At 44.1% G+C, this 22,424-nt stretch overlaps 1 protein-coding gene across 2 annotated transcripts in view; it reads left to right on the forward strand.

The window, feature by feature from the left end:
* Window positions 1–22,424, forward strand: part of CARD14 (caspase recruitment domain family member 14) — a 230,857-nt gene that overhangs the window by 125,219 nt on the left and 83,214 nt on the right. For both annotated transcript variants that reach the window (XM_063961289.1, XM_063961287.1), the window contains exons 6-10: window positions 2,546–2,671; window positions 4,240–4,392; window positions 8,241–8,369; window positions 12,120–12,217; window positions 13,668–13,747. In XM_063961289.1, coding sequence (XP_063817359.1) covers window positions 2,546–2,671; window positions 4,240–4,392; window positions 8,241–8,369; window positions 12,120–12,217; window positions 13,668–13,747 — 586 coding nt within the window. The remainder of the gene's footprint in view (window positions 1–2,545; window positions 2,672–4,239; window positions 4,393–8,240; window positions 8,370–12,119; window positions 12,218–13,667; window positions 13,748–22,424) is intronic.

The following is a 22,424-nucleotide window of genomic DNA, read 5'->3' on the forward strand; positions in this document are numbered from 1 at the left end:
GCACTGTGGGGTCATACGTGTATCTGGCACTGTGGGAGCATTTGAGTGTCCGGCACTGTGGGGGCATACGAGTGTCTGGTACTGTGGGAGCATATGTGTATCTGGCACTGTGGGGGCATATGTGTATTTGGCACTATACTCGGAGGCATTATGTGTATCTGGCACTGCACTACTGGGGTCATTATGTGTAACTGGCACTATACTGGGGGACATTATGTGCATCTGACACTATACTGGGGACATTATGTGTAAGGAGAACTACTGTGGGTATTGTGTGTAAAGCTGCTAATTGTGTGTGTGCATGTGTAGGGGGTGTGATTATATATTTATAGTTTGATATCATAATATAAAATTGTGAGGCCATGCCCACTTTCCCAGGAGCGTGCACGCCTTCCCATATATATGGGCACTACTGTGTGGAATAATGTGTATAAGGGGTACTACTCAGTGGCGTATCTATAATGGGTGCAGTGTGTGCGGTGCACACGGGCCCCTGAGTCCAGGGTGGCCCACACCGCACACACTGCACCCATTTCTCCTATACTTACCTTTCCAGAATTCCATCGCTGACTGTGTGTGGGCCCCCTCCTCTCTTATAGCCATCACTGCCGCTGCTAGCGAACTGAGCACTAGAGACTCTGGCACAGTGTCAGAGTCTACAGCGCATGCGTAGGACTTCGAAAAAATGGTGCGGTGGCCATATTTTGGAGTCCTGCGCATGCGCTGTAGACTCTGGCACTGTGCCAGAGTCTACAGCGCTCAGAGTGCTAGCAGCGGCGGTAATGGCTACGAGAGAGGAGGGGGCCCACACACGGAGTCTGCACATGGGTCCCCTCCTCTCTAGAAATGCCCCTGGTACTACTGTGTAGCATAACGTGAATATTATAAAAAAGATATCGGGGAACTAGAAAGAGTTCAAAGGTGAGCTACTAAATTGAATAAAGGATTAGAGTCGCTGGAGTAAGAGTAAAGGCTTACTAGGCTAAATATGTACACACTAGAAAAGAGGAGACTAAGAGGAGACATTATTAATATCTTCAAATATATAAAGGGTCATTACAAGGAGCTAGCAGTGGATTTGTTTATTAAAAAGAACTCTGTATAGGACGCGTGGGCACTCGCTGAGGCTATAAAAGAGAAAATTCCGTACACAACGTAGGAAAGGGTTCTTCACGGTAAGAGCAATAAAGATTTAGAACTCACTGCCGGAGAAGGTAATTTTGGCAGACTCTGTAAATGCATTTAAAAACGGATTGGACAAATTTCTAACTGGAAAACGTATCCAGAGCTTTAGCATTTAGCATATTGACATTAAAATTATCTGGGAGTGGTAGGAATCATAGCTGTCAATCATTACTAAACATAAATTCAGCAGGCACATTATAATATGAACAGATTAACGCAGAATACAGGTTGAACCCGATGGACATTTTGCCTCTTTTCAACCTCACTGACTATGTAACTATCATTTGAATATCATCCTATAGGTCGTAGATTCATGTTATCTATAAAGTGCAATTGAGGAGGATGAGACGCAATTGCTCTTTGGATTTGGATTTTAAATTACAAGCCAATATTATGTCAACCAGTACAAAGAGGTTATTTATAAGAGGACTTAGGGCGTCATTCAGACCTGGCAGCTAATGTGGCCCACAGTGCAGTTTGCTGCTCGTGGCAAACTGCGCATGCACAGCAGCCGCTTCGCGGCTGTGCGGGCACATACATTGCGGTCACACCTGGCTGCTTATGCAGCGATCTGCGTTCATCTTTAAATAAGGCCCTTATTCCAGGCCATGAACATAGTCAGGCAAACATAAGGACAGGGTACCTCGGCTGCCTCTGATAATTGTATTCCATTCATTTCCAAATTTCCAAAGTCATGAATTATAAATTGAATAAGTCATAAATTAAAGATTTTCTTCATAAGAATTTTACTTTTTCTATATAGGACTCAATAACCGAGTCATTATTAAGTATAATGAACAAATCTCAGAGAGATCAAAATCAAAAGAACATTTTAGGTGTTGCATTGTATTACTGCTTGTCCCCTAATGAAGGTATAAATTAAATATAGTGAAATGTGTCTAATACCTGCTGTAGCTTTTTTGTCAGACCTGAGTGCCGTCATCTACCACTTTTTTAATACTTTAGTTGTTATTAACAATTGAAAATATGAAAGTTTATTGTAACCACATACAGTTTGGTATATTGCCAATGCCGTTTACTTTTAGAATCAGTGTTTTAAACTTCATGTGTTCTAAATTATATGTTATAATTGTAAAAATAGTTTAATTAATCCAACTTTCACAATTATCAGCTGAACCATAACTAGAAAATGTAACTTTTTGTGTTGTTTATGGGGAAGAGACTGTTGGGTAATTCATGTACATGGCACGTCTCTGTGGGTCTGTGCCTCACCCTATGGGTTTCTAGAATGTGACATACACTTCCAAGGCAGTATAGCGTAAAAAAAAGGTTATTTTTCAATTCATTGTGCCAATCACTATTTTTTTTTAAGCAATTTGTATCTATTTTATGTCTTTAGTGGCAGGAGGAGAAAGAAACCATGATTAAGGAAAATCGACATTTACAAGCAAATTACGACATCTTGAAGAAAAAGATGGATGCATTCCACAATCATGTTTCTGAACTTCAAAAAGAGCGTGACCAGGTATCCACATACAAATATTGTACACATTACTGTCATAACGCACCCCACATATACACCCTAATTATATCAACAGTGCCGATGGCCATCGACAGCTGGCAAGGGCCCGGGTACTGGGAAAAGTGCCCAAGTGTTGGAAGCATGGACGTACCCTCTCCCAATTTTTAAATTAAAAAAAAAATACTGAGCAGCTGACCCAGGGGACATTTGACCCCCTGAGCAACTGACCCAGACTCTCTGCAATAAACCCGGGAAATCAGTATCCAAACCCACTATCTGCACCCCTGACAGTTCCCCTCTATATGACTATACATGCAATAACTTCCACACATAATTATACTAGCTGTTAAATGTAAATCTATCTACTATGAGTTATGTTGCACAATTAAATAATCTAAAGAGAACAGTATGCATACTCACTTACCAATCCTCTGCCCAATGTGTCGTACCTGGCATCACAACTGGGCGGGCATTTAATCACTGTGATTATTCTAGCACTACATACACTTCTGTATACAAGTCACATCTGTAAAAGCTGATTTACATACAGGACAGAAAAAGCAATACCTTTTACACTGAAATTCGAGCAGTGGTGGCTGCTGGATGTAATCTTTAACCTACGTACTTTTTACTCACTTAGCGTACACACACACTGACACGCTGTAAGCACAATGCAGCTACACGTGTGGCTGAAATACACTTTAAACTTTAGCAGAAAAGAGACACGACACCCATTGTATTTAAAATGCTGGGATCCGACCCACCAACATATAATTGCAAAAAGGGGGTTACAATAACAATACAATCACAATAAGAGAAAAGAGGCTAAAATCAATGGTACATACGTTTGTTTCGCCAGGCAGCTTGGCTTTTTATACATTTGGCTAAAACATAATACAATAGAAACTGTAATCTCTTCACCTATAGGTCAAAGGGCTGGTCATTTACAGTACAGGAGGGGTCATAGGTTGGTTTGAATAGGTGGGCGATGCCTTGTCCAGGTGTACTTGCAGTTGGTCTCCACTGGGTTCCCTCCGAATATCAGAGTACAGTAAATGCAGTATAATAGTAATATTCTGTTCCTGCGCATAATTATGCGCAGGAGCGTGCTATCTTCTGCAAACTGCTACCGGACTGTTGTCCCTAAAATGCCCTACAGCTAGATACCAAACACCACCTCCTAACCTAATGCTGTCCCCTCATATCCTGTAAAGGAGAATCCCTTTGTTATTGTACCTTTTAAACAAGTATAACTTGCTGGTGTGGTGCATGTGGGCTATGTGTACATTTTCCGTGCGAATACAAATGCTACCGTAATTACTCATACCACGCGCTAATACGCAGGACCGCGTGAGCGTTTATACGCAGATTGCGGGCATGTGCACGTACGGCGGAACAAGTACACGCACGGAGGCCATCTGTGTGGTGTTTGTACTTGGTGCGTGTGACAATAATATTTTCGACTGCGACACATCATTTAACTTAGCATTCATTTTTTTAATTCATGGGGGGGGTTGTACTTCCAATACACATGTTTCATTTGCTTGTTATTTTTTGTCATATCTGTACAGGCATATAAAGCTCGGGACATGGTGCAAGCTGAGATTTCCCATTTCCTGGCAGAGAAGGATTTATTAAGGAGACAGGTCATGGATCTTACAGAACACAACTCGGAGCTCAAGCAACAGATTGAAAGCTTGGAGTTGCATCTAAAAACTCACATGGTAAGATATGCTGTTGCCATACAGACACTTGATAAATAAGACGGATGACAGCTGATCTACAGTATAGGAGAAACAGTAGCGTATCTATAATGGGTGAATGGTGTGTGGTGCACACTGGCCCCTAGGTCCAGGGGGGCCCAAACAACACTCCATGCACCTGTATTCTTCAATACTACCTCTCCGGAGTCTTGTGCAGGCAGCAGCAGCTCTACAAAATCACAAAAAAATATCCGCCATGCCATTTTCCCAGTGACCAGCGCATGTGCAGTAGACTTTAGTACATTGCTAGAGTATACTAGTGCTAGTCAGCGCTGCTGGCAGCTGGGAAGAGAAGAGTGGGCCCGGATGGAGGCTGTACACGGCCCCCTTCCTCTCTTAATATGCCTCTGAGGAGGAACAAATAGAGATTAGAGCAAAGAAAGTTTGATGATGGGACAGGGTGTGGGGGACGATTGCCTACTGAAAGGTTTGCTGGATAAAAGTTGTTACTAATCTATTTATAATAAAATAAACTCTTCTATACATAAATACAAGTCATGTACATATCTACACAAATGTACAATTGTTCCCTCTAACTTGGATTACATTGTTCAGTCTGTAGTTACCAGTTACTTCTCTGTACATCTATCCCAGGTGCCCAATATATGTACCTAATAATGCCACCAGTGACCAACACATATCTGCAGACAACCTACTCCATCATTCCCCCTACTGCTTTTGGTGTTTGATTCCCATTCAGTTAAAGCTAGGAGGTATTGGTGGACCTGAATTGGAGTAGTTCCCTAGCTCTAGAAGAGTCAGGGGCGTTTTAAGAGAGGAGGAGGCCCGTGTTCAGCCTCCTCTCTGCCCGGAGCGCCGTAGAGTCTGAGCACTAGAGGGCTCAGACTACTGCGCATGCGCAGAACTCCGTGAAAATGGCAGCTGAGCCATTTTCACTGTGTTCTAATAGCGCTGCGGATGCCAGCGCTGGACTTCGGAGGGTGAGTATTTTAAAATTGAGTGCAGTGTGTGCGGTGGGGGCCCCCTCTGGACTCAGGGGCCCGTGTGCACCGCACACACTGCACCCATTATAAAAACGCCAGTGAGAAGAGTGTATATATTATTAAAACATGCAGATGCCACATTGAGCAGTGACATACTGTAGGATCTCCTCATATGGGTTCAGTATGATTTGCTGATGGACGCGATGCCGGCTGTCAGTATACCGACAGCGGCATCCCGTCCATCAGAATCCCGACAGCCCCCCCTAAGCCCCCTAACCCTCACCTTTTCACTACCCTAACCCTACCTCTCCCTTGTGGGTTCCTAACCCTCCCCTGTAGTGCCTAACCCTCCCCGCTTGGTGCCTAACCCTAACCCTCCCTTCCCCGCTGCCTAAACCTAACCCTCCCCACTAGGTGCCTAACCCTAACCTCCCCTTCTAAGTGCCTAACCCTAACCCCCCTTGTAGTGGCTAAACGTACCCCCACCCTCATCTCCTATACGGTGGGAAGCGATCGCGTCCCGCTGACAGAAGGATAGTGATTCCGGGCGTCAGTATTCCCGAGTTTTGTCTGTATTTCGACACTGGTATTCCTGCTGCGGACAATATTCCGGCATCGGTATTCGAGCGCTGGGATCCTGACTACATCCCCCTCATACATTGTGTGAGTTTCTGGTGGTGGGGAGAGAGATGTGATAAGTGTGGTCCTACCTGCAGCACATCATTATTCTCTTCTTTCAACTTTGCTAGTGCAATATTATTATAATTTATTTATAAGGTGCCACAAAAATGGGCAGTACGGATGGTGTAATGGTTAGCATTACTGCCTCACAGCACTGAGGTCATGGGTTCGATTCCCACCATGGCTCTAACTGTGTGGAGTTTGTATATTCTCCCCGTACTTGCGTGGGTTTCCTCCGGGTACTCCGGTTTCCTCCCACAATCCAAAAATATACTGGTAGGTTAATTGGCTCCCTACAAAATTAACCCTAGCGTGAATGTGTGTGTGTGTACATGTGGTAGGGAATATAGATTGTAAGCTCCACTGGGGCAGGGACTGATGTGAATGGCCAAAATATTCTCTGTAAAGCGCTGCGGAATATGTGTGCGCTATATAAATAACTGGTAATAAATAAATAAAAAATCTGCAATGCCATACAGTAGTAGAGCGTGTAATATAGAAATACATGCAGCAAGACAAAATAACTGGCTTACAACTTGTAACATGCAGATTTTCCGAATAGAGAGCAAACCATCACATGCTATGTCAGACAGGACTGGCCGCCATATTACAGAAAGAACAGCAGTGTTGGGTCCGCCTGTCATATTGTGTCACCATCCCCAGTCAGCACAGGGCAAGAGAACACAACACATATGTTGTGGCTCCCCAGGGCAATACAGGGAAGAGGATGCAGGCTTAATAGCAGGTAGTCAAAAACAGATTGTGTTCTGTTATAGAACTGCAAGTCTCAAGTCATCCTGATTGCTTGGGCTGCAGTTATGGTATAATAGGTCGACAATGTCAAGGTCGACACCAAATGGTCGAAATGCACAAGGTTGTCATGTGAAAAAGTTTGACACAATGAACAGGTCAACATGAAAATGGTCGACACAAGAAAAGGTAGACATGAGGGGTTTTTTTTGTCAAATTTTAGCTTCCAGCACATGGTATTTCAATTAGTGTACCGCATCCCCTCCCATGGCTTGCTTTAACTCGTCATGCTGTGTGCAGGTTACCGTTCCTAATTGTAGTCCACATGGATGGTAAAGTATGAAAAAGTAGAAAAAATTACGAAAAGAAAATAAGCAATAAACTTATGTCGACCATTGTCATGTTGACTATTTGAACGTGTCGACCCTTTGTCCATTTCAACCATACGCACTTTGACCTAAAGACTGTCGACCTTTTGACTGTTGACCTATCATCCGGACATCTTGGGCTGCGGCATGCAGGCAATGCTAGAGCTACATGAATCAGCATGCCTCTGTGGAATTCCAATCCTCAAGCACATTACATGATCTATCAGAAGATATCTAAAGTAACACACTTAAACTTTGCATCATGTGGTATGTAATGGGGCAAATATCTGCAAAGATAAGTAGCATCCTGCATCACAAGGTGGTGCTGAGACTGGACAGCCACCTCTATCATCTATTGTCTGCTGTTACCATACTGTACTACAAGAGCATAATATGGGTGAGGAGCAAACGTGTAGAAAACAATTAACTAATACAATTGTGTTATCTGTATATAACCGTAACTGTATACAAGCTATGGGATAGAGGTGGTCATTCCGAGTTGATCGCTCGCTAGCAGTTTTTAGCAGCCGTGCAAACCCTATGCTGCCTCCCACTGGGATTGTATTTTAGCTTAGCAGAAGTGCGAACGATTGTAACGCAGAGCGGCTACAAAATAATTTTGTGCAGTTTCAGAGTAGCTTCAGACCTACTCAGCGCTTGCGATCACTTCAGACCATTCAGTTCCTGATTTGACGCCACAAACACGCCCTGTGTTCGCCCAGCAATGCCTGCGTTTTTCTTGGCATGCCTGCGTTTTTCCGAACACTCCCTGAAAACAGTCAGTTGACACCCAGAAACGCCCTCTTCCTGTCAATCACTCTGCGGCTGCCAGTGCGACTGAAAAGCATCTCTAGACCCTGTGTAAAACTACATTGTTCGTTGTAATAGTACGCCGCACGTGTGCATTGCGCCGCATACGCATGCGCAGAACTGCCTTTTTTTACCTCATCGCTGCACGGCGAACGAATGCAGCTAGCAAACAACTCGGAATGACCCCCAGAGTCAATTAGTAGCCACTAGCACCTTTTTCTCATTCTCTTTCTGGGTTTTTTTTGTGGGGCGGCAGATTAGAAAAGCAGGGGAAGAATCTCCAGAGCTCTATAGCTGTTCAGCCAAACACCAGAGGCTGGTGCGGATGGATGCAATCTGCCCCTCCAAGGATGATGACAAGGGATCCACCTGCAGCACATCCGAGGTTTGTCAAAAACATACTATGCTTACTCATAGAGCTTGCAATCTATTTCAACGCCAACATGGGTAAATGTTTCAGTAGCAGTCTGCAGGGCACAGCTACTGACCTTGGACCTTGTTTGGAGTTCAGCACAGAAATGATGCCTGTTGATGTTACGTGGGGCGGGATGTAACAATCCCAAAAATATGGTAAAATCTCAGAAAATGTCCCTTTTTAGGGGTTTTTGGCTAAACTTATGGTACGTCATATGTTTAAAAAGTCCCCAATTGTTACTTGCCAATAAGTCTGACTACTTTTTTACTTTTTTAAACTTGCATGCTATCTACACCTGCATCTGAGTGGGTTGCAAAGGGCGTTCTCACATACTAGGATGAATGTCCTGTGGGCATGCAGATGGAATTGTGGGCTATTCAGCGGCGTGACTGTATATGCAAATATTTGTTTTCAGACAGTTCTCTTACACCAGGTATAGGTCAGGTGTAAATGGGCACTGATAGTAATGATGGATACTTTCACAGCAGATGGCTAGGGGCTGTGCAGCCATATAGCCGTGGCCTACTCTGAGCATAGGGGAAGATCTGCATCTGCGGCTAAATTGTATGTGTCTCTGAATTAGCCCCATTACCACTGCTAAGCTTTTGAGTCTCTTCTATTGAGTCACGACCAGTGGTAGAAGTGGAAATTTTGAAGTAGGGGTATGGAAAAGTGAAGGTTGCAATTATGCGCGCGCGCTCCGTAAAAGGGAGCATGGCCACTCAAAAGAGGGCGTATCCTTCAGTGTTGTCTACCACACCATATACCCCTTATACACATTATGCACCACAATAGTAGGACCCCTTATTCTATCTAGTACTGGTGCCCTTTTCACATTAATGAGCCGAAATTCACATTATAGCACATGGTATGAGCTGAAATTCACATTATAGCACACGGTATGTGCCGAAATTCACATTATGTAAACAGAATATATGCACACCAAATCGCAGCGCTCACCAAATACCATGATAACCCACGTGCATGATGAACATGGTGGTAGGAAATAAAAACATTCACCCTTAATAGGATGATACTCCTCAATATCAGAATGGATGGAGGATTCTTTTTTCTCTCTTTAGAGATCCTTTTTCCTTCACATAGAGGGTATGGGCAGGACTGGTTAATCCTTTACAGGACCTGAAAAGATAGATACCTCATCAGAAGGACTTAACGTCCGATACGCGTTAAGCGTGGCTCCTTTTGCACCTTGTCTTGGACACATACGGACTGTAACATCTGCCTGGGGACTGATCCTGCATGCTGCCTGGCATCTGGAGAGCCAGCCAGTATTCCACACTCTTTACACCTGTGGTTCTGGGATACTCATGATGATATGTCCGCTGTGCCATTTGATGGAATTTTCCATGTTATGCTGTTTTAAATCATTCTTCTTGTGAGTGTAATCTGTAGTATTAAAAACTGTGCGTGTTTTTTTAAACATACTACACTATGGTCTGTTGCCTTTAATACCTCTAATTGCATCCCATCCCACCTGGGGAAAGAGGTATCTATCTTTTCAGGTCCTGTAAAGGATTAACCAGTCCTGCCCATACCCTCTATGTAAAGGAAAAAGGATCTCTAAAGAGAGAAAAAAGAATCCTCCATCCATTCTGATATTGAGGAGTATCATCCTATTAAGGGTGAATGTTTTTATTTCCTACCACCATGTTCATCATGCACGTGGGTTATCATGGTATTTGGTGAGCGCTGCGATTTGGTGTGCATATATTCTGTTTACATGTTATTCTTTGTTTGATGTGTGGGATACACTTCTCATCTGCACACTTGTAGCTGCACGCTAATTTTATTGTGCACATACATTTGTAACATTTGTTATTCCATTGAAATTCACATTATAGCACACAGATGAGCCAAAATTCACATTATAGCATACAGAGTGAGCTGAAATTCACATTATGCCACATGTAATGAGACAAAATTCAGGGAGAGTGACAGCAGGGACATAGGGACGGGGAGAGTGACAGAGGGACAGAGAGAGAGATAGAGTGACAGGGAGAGGGACATGGAGAGTGACAGAGGGACAGGGAAAGTGACAGCATGGACATAGGGAGAGGGAGAGTGACAGAGCGACAGGGAAAGTGACAGCAGGGACATAGGGACAGGGAGAGTGACAGAGGGACAGGGAAAGTGACAGCGGGGACATAGGGACAGGGAGAGTGACAGAGGGACAGGGAAAGTGACAGCGGGGACATAGGGACAGGGAGAGTGACAGAGGGACAGGGAAAGTGACAGCGGGGACATAGGGACAGGGAGAGTGACAGAGGGACAGGGAGAGTGACAGAGGGACATATGGACAGGGAGAGTGACAGAGGGACAGGGAAAGTGACAGCGGGGACATAGGGATAGTGACAGAGGGACAGGGAGAGTGATAGAGTGACAGGGATAGGGACATGGAGAGTGACAGAGGGACAGGGAAAGTGACAGCAGGGACATAGGGACAGGGAGAGTGACCGAGGGACAGGGAAAGTGACAGCAGGGACAGGGAGAGTGACAGAGGGACAGGGAAAGTGACAGCAGGGACATAGGGACAGGGAGAGTGACCGAGGGACAGGGAAAGTGACAGCAGGGACAGGGAGAGTGACAGAGGGACAGGGAAAGTGACAGCAGGGACATAGGGACAGGGAGAGTGACAGAGGAACAGGGAGAGTGACAGAGGGACAGGGAAAGGGACAGCGGGGACAGAGAGAGTGATAGAGTGACAGGGAGAGGGACAGAGGGACAGGGAAAGTGACAGCAGGGACATAGGGACAGGTAGAGTGACAGAGGAACAGGGAGAGTGACAGAGGGACAGGGAAAGGGACAGCGGGGACAGAGAGAGTGATAGAGTGACAGGGAGAGGGACAGAGGGACAGGGAAAGTGACAGCAGGGACATAGGGACAGGTAGAGTGACAGAAGGACAGGGAAAGTGACAGCGGGGACATAGGGACAGGGAGAGTGACAGAGGGACAGGGAGAGTGACAGAGGGACATAGGGACAGGGAGAGTGAAAGGGAGAGTGACAGAGGGACAGGGAAAGTGACAGCAGGGACATAGGGACAGGGAGAGTGACAGAGGGACAGGGAGAGTGATAGAGGGACAGTGAGAGGGACATAGGGACAGTGACAGAGGGACAGGGAAAGTGACAGCGGGGACGTAGGTACAGGGAGAGTGACAGAGGGACAGGGAGAGTGATAGAGGGACAGGGAGAGTGACAGAGGGACAGGGAAAGTGACAGCGGGGACGTAGGTACAGGGAGAGTGACAGAGGGACAGGGAAAGTGACAGCGGCAGTGCTGAGGATGCTGTGGCCTGCAGTTTAGTGGATGAGGAGGCTGTGGTCAGCATGGTGCGGAGGTGCAGAGAAGGACTCAGGGCGGCGGCGGTGTAGCAGAGGAGGAGGCAGAGGGTGGCGGTGGTGCATGGAGGAGGAGGCTGTGGTCGCGGCACTGCGGCTCGTATGACCACGGCGCTACTATTTCAAATGTGCCGCGGACTGGCAGCCAATATTTGCAAATATTTATTTCTTTAAAGTGTTCTAAAAGCTAATAAAAAAATAATCCATTAACCTTTATTTACATAGCACCTACATAGTACGTAGAATGTGTAATCACATCAACAATTCCTTTGACTTTGTAAAAATGGAAAAATCGCAGCCACAGAACACTACTGCCACTTTCCACCTGGGCACAGACTACTGACTGCTCTTTTTATGTTTTAGTCTTGGCAGGACTTAGGTTGCCCGACAAACAGTGACCTTGGTGAAAGCATCTCTTGCAGTTCTTTGCATGATGATTATCTTTCGGGTCTTTCTAAAAGGTAAGTTGTGTGTTTATTTTCCGACTCAGATATGTATTCATACTCCATTCCCTTCCGGATCCCAAAATAGTATATACTAAAATATATAACATAATATATAACTGCATGCAACTTCTTTCACCACAATATTAAGATACATTTTAACATCAAATGAAAATATGTACCTCTCCCTCATGTAGAGCAGCATATTCCCACCTTCATGGTGATTGTATTTTGGGAGCTGCCTCTCCTGTTTTTTGTAGTCCCCCTCCAGAGGATTGAATACAAGGTTGCCCAGCAGCTCACTGCATCTTCCAGCCAATAAGTGTCTTTTAGGGATATAAATAATCTTGCCACGGCAATCTGTTTCTATTTACCCTAACAATACCGCTTTTACTTTGCAATGCCAGGTCCCACCTGGGAATTGGAAACTGGTTCTTCCCGGGTGTCGGGGGCAGGTGTCGGGGGCAGGTGTGGAGGCAGCGCTGGGAGATGACATCATCTCCGTGACGCCTCTCCCTATGTAGTGAACAGGTCCCGGGTCACATCCACCCGGTAACCCAATCACGCTGCACCTGACCCGGTATTCAACCTGGGAATAACCCTTCTTTATTCCCGGGTTGAATTACTGGAACAGGCGACCTGGGAATTCGTCACTGACCTCTTTCACACCGCACAGAGACCCGCGTCGACCCGGCAATATACCTGGTCAATACGGGGTTATTTGTGCGGTGTGATAGGAGTATTAGGCCCCCCATTTATCAAGCCTTGGAGAGTGATAAAGTGCATGGTGATAAAGCACCAGCCAATCAGCTCCTAACTGTCATGTCGCAGGCTGAGTTTGAAAAATGACAGTTTGGAGCTGGTTGGTTGGTAGGTACTTTACCACCGTGCTATTTATCACTCTCCAGGGCTTGATAAATGGAGGCCTTAGTCTATTTATTTATTTATTTACTTATAATGGGGCAATTCCAAAACGAGAATGTAGATGAGCACATTCTAGTTTTGGAATTACCCCATGAATTAACTCAGTACCTACTTTCAACGGATTACACATGCAGTTCAAGGTCAGATTAAGGACTTTGGGGGCCCCTAGGATGAAGAGCATGTTGGTGCCCTCCTGTGACTATCAAAGTATTATCATATGGCTATCATATACACTCACCCTAAGTAGTATTAACTACTATAGTAGTGTATCATACACCTATGTTCTGACACGGACACCGTAGACGCTAGGCACAGATCAAGCCGCACTGTGGTACAACTACTGTGGTAGACCCTCTGCTACACTTCTTGCCGCCCAACAAGGTGCAGCTGCAGGCAACTGGGTGGCCGGCAACAATGGAAAGTTTCATCTGGCCATGGGGGAAAGGTTCCCTTAGTGCGCTAGTGGTGGGGTCTCCTTAGTGGTGAGGGCCCTTAGAGAAAAGTCCTATTAAACAAGTTTCTCTATTCTCTTTACACATTACAGCTGCTCCCAGGATCTCCCCTATCTTCTGGAGGCAGAGAAGACAGACACAGACTTTGAATATGTAACAGAGTACAAAAAAGGTAAGAAACATACTGATATACAGAATACATCACACAAATACTGTATATTATGATTTCCACTTTAAAAATGGCTTGCTGCTAGAGAGGAACAAAATAATTTAGCAAAACATTATTTCATATATATAACTGGTAGTGAGTTTACAAGTTTGCGCGCAACCAACTAATTTCTGAGAAGTTTTGTATAAATAGATATGATTTGTTTTCTGTTCACTATCTGATTGGGTAAAACTTTCAGTTTCAAGTAGATAGAGCTAGTACTAGATGGAGCTTATATGTGAGACTTGGAGATGACAATACAGGAGATAACAAGGGAGTAGAAGACCAAATACAAAAGAAATTAAACAAACAGCATCTAATAAACAGTTGCGCTCTGATATGTGTTCACATAATGATGGTCAAACACGTTGAAGAAGTGACTGTGGGGACTAGTTTACAATCTACACAGCATTTTTGTGGTCACATCAGGAGCATGAGACGACCCTGGGTGTCTACCTTCTTGTGAATTGGTCAATAACATCTGATCCTTTCATGCTGATGTATGCTGTATATTGTCCCATCCTCATATTTTTATGAATATCAGCTAATGGGTGGACAGTCTAATAATTGTCATTCTGTGGGTATTCCCGAGTGAGGATGAAAAGAAAACTTTATGCGCATATAAACAGGCGGCTTAAATATAGGCAAAGTGTAAGCATCTATGAGTATATTACTGATTGCACATGCAGTGACTTTCCATTGAGACTAAGGGGAACACGTCTGGTGAATGCTCTTCACATGTGCGTGATACACCATTCCTCTTATTGGAACACAGGATATTTCTTCTTTAAAGAGACTTTGCATACAGTATTACACTATTGTGGTGTTTTTTCCTTTTTTGCATGTTGAGAGCTATATATTGAGCATACTGATCATAAGATCAAGTGGACATTTACCATCTGTTAAGTATTGATTTTTTAATCACAATCATTATGTGAACATAGATCAGTGTAACTGCTTATTAGATACTGTTTGTTTAATATGTATGTCTGGGGTAAGGTGACCCTTATTATCGGATATCTTACTGCTCTGATTAAGTCAGCGCCAGGGAGTCTGAAACTACTGTATAAATTGCCAAATACAAAAGATATCTAAAAATAAATGTAGAGTATAGACTTAAATGGCAAAGCCAGAAGAAATGAGATAGCTGGAATAAGAATTAAGACTTGTAAAAAAAGATGAAGGTGTATAAAAAGGTTGTGGTATGTGTGACCAGCGGTCAGGAGACCGCCAGTCAGCATACCGACGGCGGAATCCCGGCAGGGGGTGGCGAGTACAGCAAGCCCCTTGCGGGCTCGGAGGCGGACTTCTATTCCTACTCTATGGGTGTCGTGGACACCCACGAGTGGGGATAGTCCCTGTTGTTCGGCATGCCACCCGTCGGGATTGTGAGTGGGCGGGATGCAGTGGTGCAAGTAGAAAAAAAATCTTAGTGGTACTGTGTGTGTGCGCACAAAAAAAAAATGGCCATGGCAAAATGGGACGTGGTCAATGGAAATGGGGGCGTGATACACATATGACCCCAATAGTGCAGTGCCAGATACACATATTCCCCCAATAGTGCCAGATACACATATGCCCGCACAGTGCCAGATACACATGCCCCACAGTGCCAGATATGCCCCACAGTGCCAGATACACATATACCCCCACAGTGTCAGATATGCCCCCACATTGCCAGATACACATGCCTTCACAGTGCCAGATACACATATGCCCCTACAGTGCCAGATACACATATGCTCCCACAGTGCCAGATATATCCCCACAGTGCCAGATGCACATATGCCCCCACAGTGTCAGATATGCCCCCACATTGCCAGATACACATGCCCTCACAGTGCCAGATACACATATGCCCCTACAGTGCCAGATACACATATGCTCCCACAGTGTCAGATATGCCCCCACATTGCCAGATACACATGCCCTCACAGTGCCAGATACACATATGCCCCTACAGTGCCAGATACACATATGCTCCCACAGTGCCAGATATATCCCCACAGTGCCAGATACACATATGCCCCCACAGTGTCAGATATGCCCCCACATTGCCAGATACACATGCCCTCACAGTGCCAGATACACATATGCCCCTACAGTGCCAGATACACATATGCTCCCACAGTGCCAGATATATCCCCACAGTGCTAAGTACAGATATACCCCCATGCGCCCATTGTGCCAAATACACATATGCCCCCAATAGTGCCATATATGCCCCCACAGTGCCAGATATGCCACCATGGTGCCAGATATGCCCCCACAGTGCTAGATACACATATGCCCCCATAGTGTCAGATATGCCCCCACATTGCCAGATACACATGCCCTCACAGTGCCAGATACACATATGCCCCTACAGTGCCAGATACACATATTCAATGGAAATGGGGGCGTGATACACATGACCCCAATAGTGCAGTGCCAGATACACACATTCCCCCCATAGTGCCAGATATGCCCCCACAGTGCCAGATACACATGCCCTCATGGTGCCAGATATGCCACTACAGTGACAGATACACATGCCCCCACGGTGTGAGATTTGCCCCCACGGTGCTAGATACACATATGCCCCCATAGTGCCAGATATGCTCCCACAGTGCCAGATATGCCCAAACAGTGCCAGATATGCCCCCACATTGCCAGATACACATGCCCTCACGATGCCAGATCTGCCCCCACAGTACCAGATATGTCCCCAGCAGTTCAACTCACCTGGGGCCGGCACTGTCTGCTGCTGTTGTTGGGGAGAGGAGAGCGCAGCACGTGCCTCTCCAGCATCTCTCTTGCCCTCAATCCAGTCTCCTCCCGCGGCGGCCTGTATCTCACTGAGATCTGGCGCTGGTCTGCGAGCCAATCAGAGCTCATGGTCCGGATGCAGCGGCTCCTGATTGGCTCACGAACCTGGGTTTGTGTACACACCGCTGCCACCACCAGACTCGGTGAGAAGGTGCCAGACCAGTCACCGGACTGACTGGGGGGACAGGAGAGGGGCACCGGTGTCTGCAAAGTGGCAGCCCAGCTGTACTGCGTACCGGTTTGGAATTTCTTACCGGTACGCCATACCGCCCCGTACCGCCATACTTGCAGCACTGGCGCGATGTAGGGGGAGGTTATGTGACTGGTATATTGACAGGTATTTTTTTTCCAACTATTGAGTAATTGCTAGAGACCTTGCCCATGCACTGGGGTGTGACAGGTATTTTTTTTCCACTATTGAGTAATTGCTAGGGACCTTGCCCATACACTGGGGCCATATTTCTGTGGAATTTTGCCATCTGTTTGGGGTTTCACCTATTTCCCTAGCAAGTAAAGCTGCCAGATGGGTAGGAAGAGCCCTTGTACTTCTCAATTCTTTTTTATTTTTAATTGTATTTTTATTGAAGCAATGAATATAATAATATCACTTTACACATAAAAGACATATGTGTCACAATTTGTTTGAACAATAAAATGGAAGTAATTACACAATGTCATCATCTCAAGAGTCTTTTGGTATAGTATGACCTCACAGAACAGTTCATAGATACAGTATAACTTTTATTTCATGGAATTTCACAAGGAACATAAGGCATGCTATGTGACACTGTAAGTTCGAAATGGATCTATAGTTACGGATTAATTCAAGAAAAAAAGGAAACGAAAATCATCTGTGCTTGCCCCCCCTCCCCCAATCCCCTCCTCCCTCTTACCCTCATTAAGTCAAGAAGGAAAAAATTATAAAACAATAGGAGGATCACCCTCTGCCATTCAGGACATACAGTATACCACACAGTACTGGATAGTGAGCCGTGAATTTGTGATCTAATAGCATTATATAAAGTTGCGATGTAGCTTTCCCATACTCACTGGCAGGTGATTCGGCGTCATTTTTTTTATAGGAGCATAACGCAGCCACTCTGAAAACGCTCCCGACATGCCCCCATTTTACCTGCAACACCTCGTCGACACCCTCCGGCGGCCGCCGCTGTCAGTCACCTTATAGGATGCGGCCACAGGGAGAAGAGACGCGCACTGCGGCCAGTGCGAGTGTGCAGACCACCTGAATGCAGATGCTGCATACAGATGCACGGCAACGTTCAGGTCAAAATAGAGCCCTCAGTGTTTAGTTGAGTAGTTACGTATTTGCACCCAAAACCGTCGATCAATGGGCAGAGACAAAGGCAATGGAAAAGGTCAACATATGGTTCACCACACTTCCAACAGTTATGGAAAATTGAGAGGCCGGTTAAATATTGTCTATGTGGGGAAAGATATGTTCTATGAAGCACATTCAAGAAAATCTCTTTATATCGTGAAGAGGAAAGTGTCTTACTTGATTTAAAATGGGCCTGCAGCAGGTCATTTATCTCCAGGTTAGGAAGGTGTACTTGCCAGGATGCTAGACCTTTTTAACACGTACAGTGGTACAAAATTATTTGAAAGTGTTTATAAACTATTGAGATTGCCCTTTTACTCAACTGTTCCTGTCCAAGTAACGCATCAGCTGGTTTCTGCCAATCTGCTGAGGAGAAATGCCGTATAATGGGAATAGCGTAATGTTGGGCTAGGAGAAATGCTGCTTGGTAAGCTGCTAAGACAGGAAATTTGTCGGTGGCTTCCTGGAACGTGAGTAGCCTTTGAGTCTGGTCATTGACCAAACTGGAAATATTAAGTGTACCTCCCATCCTCCAAATATTAAAAGTGGGCTATGCTCGCCCCTCTTGAAAGTCTTGTTTATCCAAGAAGGGAAGATATAATGATTTGTACACAATAACATTATGTTTATCCTCATCCAAGTCCATAATTTCTTGGTATACCATAGCAATGGGTTCTCCTTAAGATGTGAAGGAACTTCTTGGTTATGGAGATGTAAAAGTCTCCACCCTGTAAACATTCCCTCTCTGTGTTGGCATAATTTTCCTGATTGTGAAACCAGTATTGAAGGTATCTCAGCTGAGCTGCCTGAAAGTACCACAAGACATAAAGGAAATGAAGACCTCCATTAAAGGTAGTCTGCTGTAATTTAATCAGTACTATACACATTTTTTTTCCACTGCCAAATAAGTTTCCTAAAGATGAAATTAATATGTTGGATATCTTTAGGTAAAGGCATATTCATCAAAGCCTAAATAACATACATAAGATGGGGGAATTACACCATTTTGATCAAGTTGGCTCTCCCCATATAGAACAATGAAAGAGACCTATAACTCTCCAGCCCAGCAGAGATTTTTTGAAAGATAGAAATATAGGTAAGGTTATTTAAGCATTTTGGTGTTCTAGGAATTTGAACTCCCAAATATGTTATGTAGTCTCACCACCAGGACAATGTCAGGATGCCAACACCGTCTCTAAGAAAGTTGCCTGCACCAAATCTAAGTGCTACTGACTTGGACCAATTTACACAAAATTCCAAAACGATCCTGTATGATTGTAAAAGTTGAAAGATGTGTTTTAGTGAATCGGCAGGTTTGGATATATATAGAAAAATATCATCAGCAAAAGCTGTCAGTTTGTTTCTCTGTTCCCAATCTTAATTCCTTTTAACTGAGAGTCATTTTGTAAAAGGCATAGAAGGGGATCAATAGCCAAATTAAATAGAAGTGGAGAGAGGGACATCCCTGACGTGTTCCACAGTGCATGGTGATAGGATTACTGCAGTGGCCATTAAGTAGTAGAGAGGTGGAGCAGGATGTGTACAAACAGGTTTAATAAAATCTGAATGGAAATTTCTGCATTGCAGAGCTGAATATAGGTGTGACCATAGTACAGTGTTGAAAGCTTTCGTGGTGTCTAGGCTAAGCAAAAATTTTTGAGCTTGAGATGACTGAGAGGATGCAATAATTGCAGTAACTGCTGCTCTGACTCCTTTAACGGAGTGTTTGTTATGGACAAATCCAAGTTGGTGACATATCAAAGCATGAGGAAGAATGGCTTGAAGCCTATCAGCAAGAATTTTTGTGAATAATTTAATGGCCATACTCAGTAATGTAATAGGTCTGTATGAACCTACCAGTTAAAGGTCTTGATTAGGTTTGGAAATCAAAATAGTGTGAGCATTTTAAAGTGTTGAAAAGGAGTATGATGTTGCATGATATTGTTAAACAATTCAAGTAAGGTAGGAGCAATATGTGGCTTGAGAATTTTATAAAATTCATTAGAAAGGGCACCCGGCCCCAGAGATTTATGTAAATGAAGTTTTGAATTGGCCTTATTAATTTCTGAGAGTGTTAGGGCACTGCTCAAAGATTCACATTGGGATTGAGTTATAGGAGGTAGATTACCTTTTCGTAATAGCCGAATAGCCAAACTTCCTTGTCAAAGAGAAGATTCAAATACAAATTGATAAAGTAGGATTCAAAATGGTTTACAATATTGGGAGAATCCATGAGTAACTGTCCAGTATGTTGATGTCTAAGGCTGTCACAAAACAATGACCTGATCACTTCCTGGACATGGTTGCCAAGAGGCGGCCCGCTTTGTGCCCCCACTGAAAGTATTTAAATAGAGAGACTATTAAGTCCCTCTTGGCTTAGGACAACAAAAAGTAATTTAATAATTGTCTGACTTGGATATATCGTTGTAAAAATTTGTCACTAAAAGAGACCAAATACACTTGAAGGGCAGTAGTCAGTGAATCATGTAGGGAGCGGTAAGGCGCAGTTAATTTTATTTTTGTCCAGCAACATATTCAGTTATTTGACCGTGGAGAATTGTTATTGCTGCGCTCCAAAATATGATAGGCCTATCCCAGTGCTCCATGTTGTCATCCAAGTAATTCATCCAATTACTAGTTAAAAATTTACGAATGTCATCAGACTGGTAAAGATAAATGGGAAATTGCCACAATCACCTGATTGTACAGTTCTCCTAAACATCTAAGATACTGGAGCGTGATCAGATATTGATATATTAATATATTGTGGATATCTGTGTTTTTTGCTATGAGAATGGTATCGATTCTGGACCAAGAGTGATGGACCCCAGAATAGAATGTAAATGATCCATCTGTCGGATTTAGGAGACGCCACACTGTATGTCTGTGAGCTGGAGAGTGGATCTCAAATTTTGAATTTGTTTCCAGGAATTGGAGCCTGAGTTATGTGGTGGAGGCCTTTTGTCCAAAATAGGGTCATCTACTGAGTTCAGATCTTCCCCCAAAATAAGGGGAAAATGTTAATGTTTTAAAAATATTTCACCTTCAAATAATTTTCCTTTAAGAAAAACACTGGGTGGTGGGAACAGGGTCTTCTCTCAAGTCCCTTGGCTAGATCATAGCATATCAGCTGATTATCAAAGAAAAGCCATAGGGGTAGCCATATTATTCCCACAAAAACCTTTAATATACCCTCTTGAATTCTTAATTGACCCAAATGGCCATTATTTAATCCTTGATATTGAAGTGAAGGATTCCAAATATACATTAGTTAATGTGTATGCCCCAAATGTAGCAACCTCTGCTGCAAGACTTAACAAATCTCTTATTAAAACATTAACGTTTTCCTCTTATTTGGGGGGAAGATCTGGAACTTAGTAGGATGACCCTATTTTGGACAAAAGGCCTCTACCACATAACTCAGGCTCCAATTCCTGGAAACAAATTCAAAATTTGAGATCCACTCTCCAGCTCACAGACATACAGTATGGCGTCTCCTAAATCCGACAGATGGATCATTTACATTCTATTCCTGGGTCCATCACTCTTGGTCCAGAATTGATACCATTCTGATAGCGAAAAACACAGATATCCATAATATATTAATATATCAACATCTGATCATGCTCCAGTATCTTTGATGCTTGGGAGAACTGTACAATCAGGTGATTATGGCGATTTCCCATTTATCTTTACCAGTCTGATGACATTCGTAAATTTTGAACTAATAATTGGATGAATTACTTGGACGACAACATGGAGCACTGGGATAGGCCTATCAATGCAAAAGAGTGATTACACACTTAAAAAGATTTCACCTTCAAATAATTTTCCTTTAAGAAACACACTGGGTGGCGGGAACGGGGTCTTCTCTCAAACTCCCTTGGCTAGATCAGAGCATATCGGCTGATTATCAAGGAAAAGCCATAGGGGTAGCCATATTATTCCCACATAAACCTTTAATACACCCTCTTGAATTCTTAATTGACCCAAATGGCCGTTATTTAATCCTTGATATTGAAGTGAAGGATTCCAAATATACATTAGTTAATGTGTATGCCCCAAACGTAGCAACCTCTGCTGCAAGACTTAACAAATCTCTTATTAAGTGTGTAATCACTCTTTTGCATTTTATAGGTCGAGTTAAGGCCACCCACGTTCCAGGAGATAATTTTAAAGTGTGAATCTAAAAATGAGGTGTTAGTCAATACCTAGGCATGGGTGGATGGTTAGAATAAGAGAATGCATACAGGCGCGTTTTAAGAGAGGAGGGGATCCGCGTGCGGGCCCCCTCATCTCTGGCAGCAAGTAGACTCTGAGATAAAGCCAGGGCCTACTTTGCATGCGCAGGTCTCTGGGAACATGGCGCACCTCCAGTGCCCATGCGCAAATCACTCGGAAATGGCCACGGCGGCCATTTTCCAAGTGATTTGTGCCCGTACTGCACAGCTGCCGCGGGACTTCGGTGCGGTAAATAAACTCTATTAGTGCAGT

The sequence above is a fragment of the Pseudophryne corroboree genome, chromosome 3 (genome assembly GCF_028390025.1).
Source record: "Pseudophryne corroboree isolate aPseCor3 chromosome 3, aPseCor3.hap2, whole genome shotgun sequence".
Taxonomy (NCBI): domain Eukaryota; kingdom Metazoa; phylum Chordata; class Amphibia; order Anura; family Myobatrachidae; genus Pseudophryne; species Pseudophryne corroboree.